This window comes from Zonotrichia albicollis, chromosome 6 (genome assembly GCF_047830755.1).
Source record: "Zonotrichia albicollis isolate bZonAlb1 chromosome 6, bZonAlb1.hap1, whole genome shotgun sequence".
Classification (NCBI taxonomy): domain Eukaryota; kingdom Metazoa; phylum Chordata; class Aves; order Passeriformes; family Passerellidae; genus Zonotrichia; species Zonotrichia albicollis.
This window is the reverse complement of record NC_133824.1, coordinates 35,418,865-35,433,879: the sequence shown is the minus strand read 5'-3', so window position 1 is coordinate 35,433,879 and position 15,015 is coordinate 35,418,865. Positions and strand designations below refer to the sequence as shown.

The 15,015-nt window shown below is 36.1% G+C and overlaps 1 protein-coding gene across 10 annotated transcripts in view; it reads right to left on the bottom strand.

Annotated features, from left to right (window-relative positions):
* Window positions 1–8,458: 8,458 nt before the first annotated feature.
* Window positions 8,459–15,015, bottom strand: part of LRRC4C (leucine rich repeat containing 4C) — a 484,719-nt gene continuing 478,162 nt past the window's right edge. For all 10 annotated transcript variants that reach the window (XM_026794930.2, XM_026794919.2, XM_074543192.1 and 7 more), the window contains one exon: window positions 8,459–11,107. In XM_026794930.2, the coding sequence (XP_026650731.1) occupies window positions 9,149–11,065 (1,917 nt within the window). In that variant the 5' untranslated portion in view covers window positions 11,066–11,107 and the 3' untranslated portion in view covers window positions 8,459–9,148. The remainder of the gene's footprint in view (window positions 11,108–15,015) is intronic.

The following is a 15,015-nucleotide window of genomic DNA, read 5'->3' as shown; positions in this document are numbered from 1 at the left end:
TCAGAGTAAATGCCCAGACAGAGAATTGCATCTGTCCCAGAACACTTGGAAGGGATGAACACTTTTCATGTGCTTCTGGTATACCCTTAAAATCAAAGCTGCAATGCTGGCACAGCAAAGCAATGTGAAAGACTTGGTTCTCAGCCCATCAATTCTCCTAGGACTTAATTAACATTTTAAAAGAACAAAATATTTTCCCCTACTGAACCAATATAGCAACACATGTCAGATCACAACTTTAAAATTAAACTAAAGCAACAGACCACTACCAGTGGATTAGATGTGATGAATTTGCACAACTGTAAAATTTTGGCATCATTCCTAGCAGTGTGCTTCCATAGCTGTGTTATCAGTACTTAAAAGGCATTTAAAAAAAGACCTGTAATTATCTGTGATCAGCACAAGGAAAATCCATTTAGAAGTAGGCTGCTCCAACTCTTCAGTGATATCAGCTAAATGACACCTCCATCAACCACGCATGAACTATGGTGGCAGTAATCTAAACTTTAAACAGATTTCCGAATTTTTAAATTCAAAAAAACATCTCAAAACAAACAAAAAACCAAACAGCTTTTTTTTCACTTGGGTTGCAAAACACACTTTGGAGGAGACAGAGTATAATTCTTCTCCTCTTCAGAGGTAATATTGTCCTGTGTTAAGATATGCACAAGAGATTAATTACCTCACTCTGGGCAGGCTGTTCTGCTGACATGCTGCAGCCAAACCTCAACTGCCACAGAAAGCTGGAAAGTTTGAATTTACCCTGTTGTGCTGCTGAGCCTCAAAACAAGTGCTGGGCAGTCATACTGTTCTGCAATTCCATTTACTTTGAGTTCGTGTGGAGGAAAAAATTCCTGATGACCACAGAGACTGACTCTCAATTCCAGACAGAGAGTGGTACAAACAAAAAATGCCATGAGGATACTGAATGAGACCAGCTTCTACCAGAAAGTTTGGGATGAAACAAAGCATCTTACAACCCTGCATCATGGAGAGAATACATAATTAAAAAGATTCAGCTTTTTAATTAAAAAATATGCTGAGTGAAAACTGAAGGTACAGGGAAAAAAATTGAAACTGTAACTAGAGACAAAGGAAAAGGCTTCTAATCTGAAACATAATAAAATTCATTTAATATTAATTTGATTAGTGAAAGAAAACAGCATATTCATAACCTAAAGGATGATGAAAAAATTATAAGGAAGGCTTATTTGTGCTTTCTACCCTTTTGTGCCAGCAAATTAGAACGAAATTAAGAAAACAGTAGGGACACATAAATTTTGTATGAAAATAATAAGGATATCTTGCACCTTCCAAAATTTAATCATAGAGACAAATTTTCTATTTTACAATTTCCTTCTATTATTTTGTAAAGGAAAGAAAAAACATCTTGAAACAAAACAAAAGCATGTTACAAAATTACCTCGTGTTTCACAAGGCCTCTTTCCTTTTTTTTTCTTCCCCAATATTCTAATACCCTTAAATGTTATCTCCACTTCAGGAGATAAAGGGGAAAAAATGTAAGGTCCTTCTTAGTTCCTAATAAAAAATATTGTATTACTGAAAATAGCTTCAAAGGATAAAAATTAAGTTCTACTAAATTAATTATTTCACTACTGCCATCTTTGTCCAGTCTCTGCATTCCAGTGCTTCTTTCAGGTTGATTTTTGTAAATCCAATTTTAAAATCAGCAGAAGTTAATGCTAAAATTATACCTACATGCAGAATTGCCTATTGGGATCTCCCAAATGTCTACTTTTACTTTTGGGAAATTATTTTCTACCTGTAAAGTATGAACAGTTTATTTTTCAGAATTCCAACTTAAATCTCTTTCTACAGTAATCTTTAAGGGTCCTAGTACAACGTTATAACAACTTAAATAGTTCCCTGTGACTTTTTTGATCCACACAAGTCTAAGGAATGTTGCTTTTATTACTTTTAAAATAATCCCTAAAAGAGTTTCCAGTGTGATGTATTTAAAATTAATTCATCAATAGGTTCAAATATGAACCACAGTGCACAGAATGAGAAGGAAAGCATAGCTTCACAATCTCCCTCCACTTCCTTCATCTTTTCAATATATTTTTTCTCCTCCTGTAATGTTTGTTTTCTCGGGACACTTCCCTCACCATTACTATTGCATTTTATTTTATTCTTCATTGCTAGGTTCAGCCCTTTATTATGTTATTGTTGTGTTATGTGGACAAAAGCTTTTTTTTGCAGTAAAGAATTGATTGCTTCCCCACAGGAGTGTCATAAATCAGCAGGAAATTGAAAAAATAAACATCCAGAGCCAGTGTTTCTCCAGATAGAAACAGCAGGGGACAATATTTCCAACAATAATTACTCATGTCCATCCTGATGGAAACAATCCCGACATAAGAAATAGAATTTATTTAGAAAGTAAAAATCGGAGAACAGAACAATCTCTACCCAGGAAGTTTTAGCAAAAGCCATCAAAGTTATCAGTTTCTTTGTTTTATTCAGTCTGTTAAGGTCAAGATAATTTATTTAGGTATTTGTTTTCCACGAATCTTAGAGCATTTCTATTTACTGCCTTTTTTTTTGTTTCTTAATTGTAGTTTTATACAATTCATAATCCTTTTATAGTCTTAATATTCAACAGCATTGATAATTCTTTCAAGTCTTTATAATTTTATCAAATTCTTGATTTTGATCTTTCTTCACCACAAACAAACGTATATTCCAACAAGAAAAAAATACTCTTTCAACATGGAAGATAGATTAACACATGGCATGTGATCAACAGCCTTAATCTTAGATACAATATTCAAAACTTATGCATTATTTATGAAGCTACTTTATGTTATCAGATAGGAATGAGTTGTTTGGGAATTAGTGAACTAAAACACCAAGTACTGCAGGGGCCCTGCTTTAGGAGCACAACACTGACCTGCTCTTGTCTCTCTGACCATTGGAACTCACTCCCAACACAGGCTGCACAGGTGGGTGCCTCGGGAAGGCAGTAGCAGAAAATGGGAATTTAACAGCTCAACAGCAATGGCAAGCCCAGGAGGGCAAGGAAAGGGAAAAGCTGCTTGATTTCATGTGGGTACTGACAAAACCAGAACTCATCTTTCCACCTCCTTTTTTAGACAACTAACTGTCCTTTTGAGGAATTAAATGAGCAAATTGAATCAAATTTAGTTACATTTTATGGGATTAAATTAGTTATAGGGTTTGGAATAATTCTGTGGTCCACTAACTCCAGTTCTGTTTTACTAGATTCTCTCTTAGCTCATTTATTTTCCTTTATTTTCTTTTTCATAAATATCTTCCTTTATTCCTTTAAACTCACCTGTAGAATAAATTTTTAAATAATACACATATACAGACTCCATCTGCATGCAGAGCAGTCCAAAATAGTTTCTCTTTTTAAATTTTTCTATTTTTCATTTTTGAAATTTAGTTGCATTTAACTGAGCTGCTGTGAAACCAACATATATTTTTTCAAGTCAATAGAGTTCAAAATGTTTTACTAAAATAAAATACAATTGTGGTTCATATTTTAAATTTTGGTGAAAATATAATCCCTGCAAAAACTTCTCCAAACTAAGATATTAATCATATATTGCTATAATAGCAGAGAATCAAAGAAACTAAGGAATCTCTTGCTGCACAAGCCATTTCAAGTAGACTGAAAAAAGCCCCAGAGAGTACCAGACACACACCCCAAAAAGTGGAGTTTGGATGATTTAAGAGAATTTCATTTCACACTCTGGGTGAGAACTTGTTGCAGAGTTTAAAGACCAGATTTTACCATGCATGTACTGCAAAATGCAAGAAGAAAACAGGAAAGTATGGATAAAGCAGTTAGAATCCTTGTAGAAGCTTCATGATACACAAAAAAGTAACTAGTTTTTGAGTTTGCAAATTGTACTGGTAGAAAATATGTAAAGATTATCTGGGATATACAACTCCTACTTCTTGCTTTGAACATTACATCTTACTGTTCCTTTCAAGTCCAATAATAATCTAATTTATTCTGGTTTGTCGGGGTTTTTTTATGCTAAGAATTTCTATCTTAAAAAAAATATTTTTTTCCAAGTTCTCAAAAAGTGCAAGTTTTTTTTCTCTTTCATATTTTACAAAAGATGATCATAATATCATCTGATGATGTTATCAATTCAGTATCTCCCCCTCACTCCAAAATTTCATACCTCACTGGAGTTACACTACCTGAAAGATATCTCTTACGAAAGTCATTCAGAATTCACTGATTTGGCCCCTTGGAGAGCTGATTACCAGACAATCTGGGTGTATGTTAAAAACATGAGAGGAAGGAGAAAAACCAAGACAAATTAAACTGAATATTTCCTTACTCATTTCTCACCTAACAAAATCATATTTTATTCTTATTAAAATAAATAGCATGTAACTATTAAAGTACAGATTTCATTTGTCTTCACAGAATTCACAGAACGACTAATTTGGCAGAAACTTTAAAGATCACCAAGTCCAACCCATGCCCTAACCCCTCAACTAAACCATCGCACCAAGTGCCATATCCAATCATTTTTTAAACACATCCAGGGGTGGTGACTCCACCATCTCCCCAGGCAGGCCATTCCAGAACTTTATCACTCTTTCTGTAAAAAACTTCTTCCTAATATCCAGCCTATATTTCCCCTGACACAGCTTGAGACTGTCTTAATCAAGTTAATACTGAAAAACCGATTCTAGAGTCAATCAAAACAATACTCATATTTTTTCAAAGCACGATTTTGCCATTTGTGTAAAACTTACACTGTAAATCCATTTTTTTTTTATTCTTCAAGTTTTCCATTGTTTAGTATGCATTAAGCCTTACAACCAATTTGTGATTAAACGTGGTAAACAAAAAAATTTCCTCATTTTTAATAATACACTGCATGTCTGGACCTGAGCTATTAGCTGCTATGCTGATTACTGACGCATCTCTGCTCTTAAGTGGGGAGCTGCCAATGAAGTTATTCCCAACCCTATTCTCTTCTTCCCTGCTGTGCTCTTCCATCCACAAACTAGATACAGCCACAGTGTTCTCACAAGGCACCACCAACCCATAAGAGAGGTTGCAGGGCTAACAGGAATTTCAGATTTACCTGGTAGGCTTCACAGAATTTACCCAAGCTCATCTTCTGCTGATGAACTGCTGCTATGCCAATAGTGGTGGCTCCATGTGTTAGTTTTTTATAATACTAATATATAATATCACCTCTGTAATAAAATGTCCCCTACTACCTTTGGACTAACTGCAGATTAAATTTTAGAAATGAGATTTTTCTTGGCAACACCTGCACAAATGAGAAAAAGATAAATTAAATTGTTCTACAAAGAAAAACAGAAACCCAGGCACTAAAGCCTAACAGCTTGTATTACATCTAGAAGATAAATTCTTTCTTCATTTACTTCTTTTGGTATGAAATTGCAAGCTAACTCCTAATATTTCTTAGACCTTCACCTTCTGGTCTTAAAGAAAAACAGTGAGAATTTAAAAAATAATGTATTTAGATCATGTAAAAATGGTATATAACCTTTAGAGAGGGGTGAAAAAGTTGCAGAAATTTTCCCTGCCCCTCGTTGAAAAGACTATATTAATGGTCTACCTGACATATAAAAGCTTGTAACAGCTGCTATGAAACATTCTCATAAGAATAAAAAGCTGGTATAATAAAGTACAATATTAATTTACTTGTCTTTTCTCTAATTCTGTGATTAACCTGTGTCAGTGGGGACAGGGAATCTTGAAACAATTAAATATAATTTTTAATGTGTTAGAATATTTTAGCAAAAAATACAATTAATCTATTACTTTTCAAACATTTAGTCCTTTTGGAAGGAAAATAAAATGTCCATCTTCTATGATGAATTGAATGGAACTGACTTGGTTTGCTTTTACACCTGTTATTTCTGCATATGGCAAAATTCGCAAGACTTGATGAAAATTCCAGAAAGAAAATGCTTTGCAATTTCTGTTTGCATAGGAAAGCAGATAAACATCTTCAAACTCCATCAGATGAACTGAAGAACAAATCATCATTTCTCATGAGCCCACTAGAAAGCAATAGATCATAATCAAGAACACAATTTTTTTTTGCACAATTGCTTTACATCACACACAATGTGGTCATCTGCAAGAGAAATTTCATTAGAATTTCTGTCAGTTGTGCTCTGTCATACAGGAGATAGAGGCTTCTTTCTTAACATTGTTGTCTCTGGAGCAGTAACAGGAGGCATTGACACGTGATTTGAGCATCAAAACTAGAGAGCACGGAATTCCTTTCACTTTATTACAGAGATCAGTTCATAATTTAAACTGTGATCTTTGCTAACCCTGGTATTTAATTCACCTGCAAAAGTACTGAGTGTTTTGTAGAAGTAGGAAGGAATCAGAAATAATATCTGTGGTTCCAAGAAGGATAGGGAGCACGATGGGAAAATCATACCTAATATCACAGACATGTAACATATATATACTTACCCAATGAAACACACCCCAATGATGCTCCTTTTTTATTATTATGAGCAAGCAGAAATATCTGATAGTTTTATTAGCCCATAAAACTGGATTAACGCTCAGTAAGAATTAATATATTGTTTAAACAGTCACTGATAATATTTTATATTACTGCAAAAAGGATCAAAGATTGTCACAGACCCCGTACTCGACAATAATTATACCTGTTTTCTTATAGGCCTCCTACTAACCTATTTTAGGGCTTAGTAAAATACCATGTGCTTATAAAACCATGTTGACCACAACTGCATTCCCAAATATTGGTTAGCATAGACATAATTTGTTAACATCAACCCATTAATTACAGATTTAAATTGTCCAGCTTTAGGTTTCCTGAATTGAATTGTTTTTCAATTTTCAGATTAGCATTTGCCATGAACAGACTGTTCCTAGCCAGGTGGGCAAAGAATACATAGGAATGTGCAACTGTAGTAGTTTTGTTCAGAATCTATCACAATGCTTAAAAGAAATCACCAATGAAATTCTTGATTGCACTTTGAAGAAACAGGGAAACCTAAGAATCACAGCTGCAATATTTTACATTCAGGTCCATCTTTGCCCTCTATTAAAATTCCCTTTGAGTAGATATTATTTTTCATGTAGCACATCAAAGGAAAATGCCTTGCCAAATGTTTCTTAGAGATTGTTATAGAACTTCGGGTTTCATTCGGTATTACAGTTATCAGACTCCTAGCAGGGTGTGATTCATTGTCACCTATCTCCACTGTGTCCTCTTTAAATCAGGCCTTTGTATTACAACATTCACTTGCAACCTTGAGAACCGTGCATCCAACAGGAGATGTTTACCTCCTCAACCTATCAGAATTACCTCTTCAACTTACAGAATAGAAGTATATTTTTCAGTGATATCTTCATCCTGCATGGTGTTCCATACTAGAAAGATGCAAACAGATTTTGCTAAGAATTTTATTTATGTGGCACAAGGCCCCAGAAACCCTCAGTTTGGGTGGTTAAGAAAGAGAACAGGTGAAAAAGCATTCAGAAATCATACATAAAATCCCTTTTTTTGTCCTAATTTGAATAATCTTAAAATGCTTCTGTTCAGCTGCCAATGCATAAAGTTTAATTTGGCAGAACTTCTGCTTGGAAGAACACAATGTCCTGAAGTGGGTTTTCTTATGGAAAGCTTTCCTTTTAGCTTTCAGCAAGCACAGTATACACCAGTCCTATACCAATGAGCTAAATCCAGAGATTTAAACATACATAAACAGAAAGGCGGAGGGTGTGCATTTCCCTATGATACATGAGTCTGAGTTTAAATTAATGGAAACTGGGTACTCTACAGGGAGTCTAATTGTCATGCAAATTACAGTAACTTAAAATATCCTCTGATTTATCTGACTTTGTTCTTTCTATTCTTTAAAGCAAAATCCTCAGATTTTTTCCTGTGATTTACTCCATGAAGAGAATGTTGATTTGATTTTGCACATAGGGACACAGCTCTTATGACAGGTATTATTATGGCTAAGCTTCTTTCATATTTGTGCCTAGAAGTCCCAGAACAACTGAACTGGAAACCACTACCTTTGATATAAAGATGAATTTTCTTATTGACAGTTATAAATAGTAAAAAACAGAAAAAAGATTTTAGTTTTGTCTAATAAATTCGGAGGCAACTGAAGTTCCTTGCAAAACTTTTTCTGGCATTGTGAAAAGCATCTTGTGATATAATAGAGATAATTGCACACACCATTAGAAGGAACAATCTCAATCTTGCATTAGAAATCAAACACCCTTGTTTGCCAGTATGTTGTTTTCACAAACTAAAATGAAAACTGTGATATCCTTCATTAATGATCCAAAATGATTTAATTATTCTCTTTAAAGTGATTGTGTTTTGGACCATCAGAGCAGATTATCATAAGAATTTTAACAAACTTTTGATGTTTAAAGCCACACTAAGAATGAGCTATATCCAAGTACAGAAAAAAACCAATATTTTATTTATAATCTTAGTTTAGTGTTTGAACTACAAATTCTGGTTCTAGAATTGCTTAAAAGATCATGGGTTTTATAGGCTTTCACAAGTAAATTAATTTTTGGGTTGAATTTTTTTTTACTTTTTTTCCATTTTTTTTCACAGAATGGTGCTTTGGGTAAGTACAGAGCAAGTCATTACATGGAGAAAAAAAGGTTTACTTGTTTTTCTCACTTGCAAAGTTACTGTTATTACTCCATTCTCTGTTGAATAATTTCAAAAAGGGCATGAGAAAACAAAAGAAAAAAGAGAAAGTGACAAAATAGACCGAATCTCACCACTAGAATTCACCATAAAAATTCCCAAAGTGTAACAGAATTCTTACAAAATTTCCTAGATCAGTTCTTTTAGGGAATCAAGATCTCCTATGAAAAATATGGCAAATGGGAGTCAGGGTAGGTTGGGCAGGAAAACGGGAACGAGGAGGGTAAATAACTGCAGCAAAAACAGGTTCTGAGGAATACACATAATTTTGTCTGCTTTAGATCACAATAGAATTTTTAATAAATAAATTTCTTTTTCTTTGTAAAGACACTTTTGAAACAGTAGATTTAGCCCAGTCATTTGTGTCATTTGTTTTATAAACCATCTTTTTTTGTCCCCCCACCCCACCCCTTAATGTCATAAATGTTTTAGATTTGAGTCTCTTGAACATTGTCTTTCGAGTTCATTCGGATCAATAACGGTTCATGCACTGAACTGTGTATTGAATTTATTGTGTTAACTGTTGTTGTGTGGTTGAAAGGAGATTTATAAGAGTTATAGTGATTTAAGTGCTCATGCTCTATTGCTGGCATGGGCAAATGACTCTCTATGGGTGTGTCACCTGTAAGCTCATCATCCACATTAATGATCTCTACAGTCCGTGTTGGAGCATGATGGCTCTGCCGGTGATGCTGTTTCCTCATTTTGTAGAAAATTACCAGCATCACAGCAGCCATGAGAGTGATAGCCACAAAACAACCAATTATGATTTTGGTAGTCTTCATGACCTCATCTATTCCTGGGATCCCGTTGTTTGCGTCCGTCACAGGAATGGTGAACGTTTTTTCTGTTGATCTTGTGCTCTGTGGAGTGAGTGAGGTTGTCATGTTAATGGTTTCCCAGTTGGTAACTGGTGTGGGCCCAACCTGCTCTGTGGTCTGTGCCTCATCCTGAGAAGGTTCCACAGTCTCTACCGTGACGGTTGAAAAGTAGGTGTAACCAGGGTTATCCAGGGCGGTCACATTCAGCGTGGCAGAAGCCGTGGTATTCCCAACAGAGTTACTCACCATGCATGTGTACAAACCCGTGTCTTGCACAGTTACCTTGGTAAAATTTAATGTGCCATCACTGAGCACAGCAATCCGAACTCTGTATGCCCCATGTGTCATTACAGATCCATTTGGAGTAATCCAAGATACGGAGGTGAGGGAGGTCGATGCCCGGCATTTCATCTCTGCAGCCATGCCTTCTGTGACGTTGAGGTCTGCTGGTGGCTCCACTATGACTGGAGCATAACATGTGAAGTAATTCAGGTCCAGCTCACCAATGTACCTTCCTTTTAAACTGGGGGGCGTGTGGCAACGGGCACAGCATGCAGTGTTGGAGGGTGCCTTGTCTTTAATCCACCAGCTGAGCCAAAGGATATCACAGTTGCAGTTCCAAGGATTGTGATGCAAGTGGATCCTTTCTAGGCGGAGCGGTGTGAACAGGTCATGAGGCAGTAGCGTTAGATTGTTGTGTGCCAGGTTGATCTCTACAAGCGACTGAAGGTTATCAAAAGCATTCCTTTCTATCACTTGAATCTGGGACTGTATCATCCACAATTTCTGAAGATGCATCAACCCTTGGAAAGAACCTGGCCGGATGGCAGTCAGATGATTCCCAGAAAGATCTAACTCATCCAGTTTTACAAGCGGAGTAAGGTTAGGAATCTCTCGAAGATTGCACATGGCAAGGTTCAAATACCTCAAGTTGGACAGACCTTCAAAGGCACCTTCTGAGATGTATGAAAGCCTTTTCAATTCCCCCAAATCCAACCTCCGGAGAGAAGGGATTCTGTTAAAAGCATAAGAAGGGATGCTCTCAATGGGGTTGTTTCTCAACCACAGTTCCTTCAGTTTTGATAGGTATACAAAAGCCCCATTTGGGATAGTGGTCAGACGATTGTCAAAGAGTTCCAAAGTGTTGAGATTGGCCAGACCATTGAAAGCCCCTATTTCAATTGTTCTGATGTGATTCCTGCTGAGCTGCAGGATTTCTAGGTGCCTCAGATGCTTGAAGCTATTAACTTTAATGATTTGAATCTGGTTCTCATGGAGATTGAGTAGCCGGGTGTTGGTGGAGATGCCGTCTGGCACGTCTCTAAGATTTTTCCGTACGCAAATCACTTTACTGAACTGGTTGCTGCAGGAGCAGACCGAGGGGCAAGTTTGAGCCCTCACTAGACCAGCCACCACAAGAAGCTGAAGAGCCAACAGCACCACAAGCAGGGGGTCAAATAGGGCCCTGTTAAACCTAGGACCTATCATTATCTGCTGTGGATGTAAGGTCATCTTGTTCAACATTCATAATTTATTTGGTGTTGGTCCTTCTGGAGTTTGAATCGTCTGAAAGAAAGGAAGAAATGAGAAGGAGAACATTAAATTAATCTCAAATAATTGTGTTCTCTCAACAAAGGCTTTTCAAGTCCTTTCAGTCAACTCTACCAATTTCTTGAAATTCGATAGTGAGAGCAGGTGTAGAATTTCTAATATTACTTTTCCGTACAGATATGTATGTCAGCTGCAACTGGCAATGAGATAAGAAATAGCCATACATTAGTTATCCTGCACATTCCAATGTACAGTGTATACGGGTGGATGGCAGATAAGAAGTTCAATCACAATGAATACTGAAAAGAAATATAACTCAGGGGAGAGTTGAAAGAAAGGACAAGCATCTCCAAAGGCAAAAGTTAGCAACATAGGAATCTACTAAGATAGGAATTATCAGAGTATTCAAGGTGTTAACCTTTTTTACACATTGAAAGAGAACAGATAACATGAAAAGCAAGTTTCTGGAATGGGTAAAAATCTCTGTCTATAACAACATGATTCCTGAATCAGAGTTTAGCTAGAAGTAAATCTCTAAAACTGAATGTCATGCAGATGACAGGGCAAGATCTTGCCTATAAGAATTGAAAAAAAATTAAAAATTAAAATAAAGAAGCATACAGAGCATCATCCAATTTAATAATACGGCCTCTTCAATTCTTTTGTTTTGCACCAGCAGCAGAGAAACACTCATTAGCAAATGTGTACTGAACACAGAAATGAGAGTAGCCATTTATTTAAATGCTGAAAAATATCCCTGTAGGTGCAGTGTTGGTAGTTTCATTGGCACCTTGAAAAAACTCCCAAAAAATTCTTACTGCAAAGGGAAAAAAGAGCTTCACAGTAGAAATTATCATTACCATTTTAAGAACTTCAGTACTGATTCATGTGTGTCAGTTTTTATAGTCCCCAGCCTTCAGCTCATTTTCAATCTGCTGCTCAGTTTAAGATTCCTCTGTTGCCGAGATTAATGAAATTTCTTATAAATCAGCCAAAAGTGAAGTCTTAGAAATTACAGCAAGCTTAAAACATATTTATAACCCAGAGCACCCAGATGGATAGCACATATATATTCATTAAAACAAAATACTATAAGGCAACAGTTTTCCACTCCAGGTTCCAAACTGATTCATTTTTTGTAAAAAATAGAGACCTTTCATTAGAAAAAAAAAAAAGCCAAAAAAAACCCCCATGAAAAAAATCACCAAACCAGGAAATTATATTAATTTTCATCTCACAGCAATTCATTTAATGAAACACTTTTTTTTTTCTAATTGTATATTCAGACAATGTGTTTTTGAGAATTCATTTCTGCCTTTTTTAAAAAAAAAAACCTGTTATAAGGGTTCAGAGCTAGCAAGTGTTCTCACCTCAGTTTTAATAATTTACTGCAGAAAAACCAATAGAATGGTTAAAAAACTGTGAAGAGAACTAGAAATTCTGGGTTGTATCTGTATGTTTGATCTCTCTATATGTGCTATTTATAAAACATCATTCTTGTTATGAAAGATTCATGAAACTGATGTGTTTTGAAACCTTGAGTAAGTCACTTCTGTCTCTGCAGCTTACACTTCTGTCCCATGGCTCTGGAGAGCCCTGTGGCTGTAGTGTTAGATGTTACAGCTCCCACCCCTCCATCCCTTCCCTCTGCCAACATCTGCACTCCTGAACATCAGCTTCAGGATAATGTACTAGACTAGCTGCTCCACACCTTCCTTTTTACTGCAGGCTCACAAGGTCACTTATCTCTTCAGAGGTGCTGAACAGGATGTATGGAGAAACACTCCAACCAGTAAAATTCAAGTTTGCTTGCAAAAGTCCATCTGCAGTAAAACTGTATTCAAAATGCAGGTGAAAAGGCCATAGTTCCCATCTTTCTTACACAGTTATGAAGAAAAACCTGCCGTTGTGGTCAAAAGAATTCTATTAGAGCCTTATATCAATTTTAGGGTTCTTAGTTAAGACCTGTGATCTATGAATTTTGCTGGTGAATAGTAATTAACCATCATCTGTGATAGTTAAGCGATTGTATTAGCATTTTTGTCACTCTTTTAAAGTTTTTTTTTTTTTTTTTGTGCAGTAATTTGTTTTTCCATTGTAATTTTCAAAATTCTTCTAAAACTTATACTAAGTTTTATAAACTAAAAACTTTAAACTAAGGATTTGGATTGAATAATGAGTTCCACTAACAAGTAATAAAACAGACACAGAAACACAACAAACTAATTATTTTACCATTGCACGGGTGCAATATTTTTGTCTTCACTTAAACTGGCATGACAACACAGGCTGCTATGTCTGCCTTCAGAGCTGCCAGTTGTCCTTGTGTACAGGGCTGGTGAGGCACAGGCAGCACATTGGGCTTGCAGAGGCACAGGAATCTTAGACCAATTCACTACTAAAGGCCAGCTTTCTAGGATGTCATATAGTTTCTCTTTCTTTTTGTCATTGTCTGGTCTCAATCCTGTATCCTGGATTCCCTGAAGGACCAGGAACACTACAACATTTGTAGAACAAAACAGTACAGAGAAATAAGAAAGGTCATGGGAGAGCAAGCACCCTCAACATCCGGCTCTGCATGCACCAAGTCTCTTCAGCTGCTCTTTTCTAGCCTCCGTGAAGCTGATGATCCCAAGCCATGCTGCAAGTACTCCAAGGCACTTTTCTCCTGTTCTAATTACTTGAACCTGAGGGTATCTCCCAACATTTCCTTTGCTTAGTTCTTCATCCAGAAAATCTTCCCTTTTCATCACTACACATATGCTCCATGGGGGAAAAAAAAATAATTTTACTTGAATACATTATTACAACAAATAAATTACCCAGTTATGAGACTGATCAGTAAATGTTGTCTAACCAAAACCAAAGTGTTTACATGTCTCAGTTGCAAAAAGATTTTTGAAAGAAATGCTTTTATCTTCTTATGATAAATTCCCTATATCCTTCCTATTTTTGGTTATTGACTGAAACAATGAATCATTCACAAGGAACAGCTTTTTCCTTGAGCCAAAATCGCCTGTGGCTTTTACATTTACTGTTCTCCCTAGTCCTGTGCTAGGGATGTCTCAATCAAACATATGCCTCAGTACAACCATCTATCAAAGACCTCCAGGGAAATCTGACACCGACAGGTTTCTGTAAAATTCAAATCTGTGCATACTTCAAATACAAGTTTGGTTACTGACTAATTGATAGCTTCTCTGAGTCTATAACTCTGAAGACAGGATTTGTGACATTTTGTGATATGTGAATACTTAGTTCTAGATATGTTTTCACATGTATGTTTGATCTTTCTGTGTCTAAGCTGTATCTTGCTTAATATATAAGTACAGAATATCTATATTGCCATCCCTCTGAAACATTTTCCAGGAGGCAGTGAGAGCAAATCTTAACTTTTGCAGCCACCATTTGATTTAACTTTGGAGTTATTTATATTACTTGTCTTTTTGCCCTGTTCTTTGTTAGTACAGGAAGCAAAATGCCTCCTGTTTTTAGGACAAGACCACACTAAGTGGACTTGGTGCTGCTAAAGTACAGGGGAGATGATGATCCAAAAAAGTGACCATGACCAGCAGAAAATATACTAGGCAATACTTTGCTAATCCTCACTTCCATCTACTGAGGTTTGCATGAGGCTGAAATATGGCAGTAAGATTCCTAGTGGCTGGAAGAATGTAGTAAAAAGATCCTTTCTTTTATATTGGCTGTTTTTCAGGGCTCAGAGCTTAAATAATCAAGAACTCTTGATGCAGGTATTTCATATCAGGGTAATTTTAAATCATAAATATCTTGGAAACACCCTGGAAAAAAAATTAGCCAGCATAAAATAACAGTGGAAAATTAATTTAAAGCCTTGAAGGGTGTTATGGAAATATTTTAATGGGCTTTACATAAAGATCCATCTGGAGCTCTGTACTAGAGTA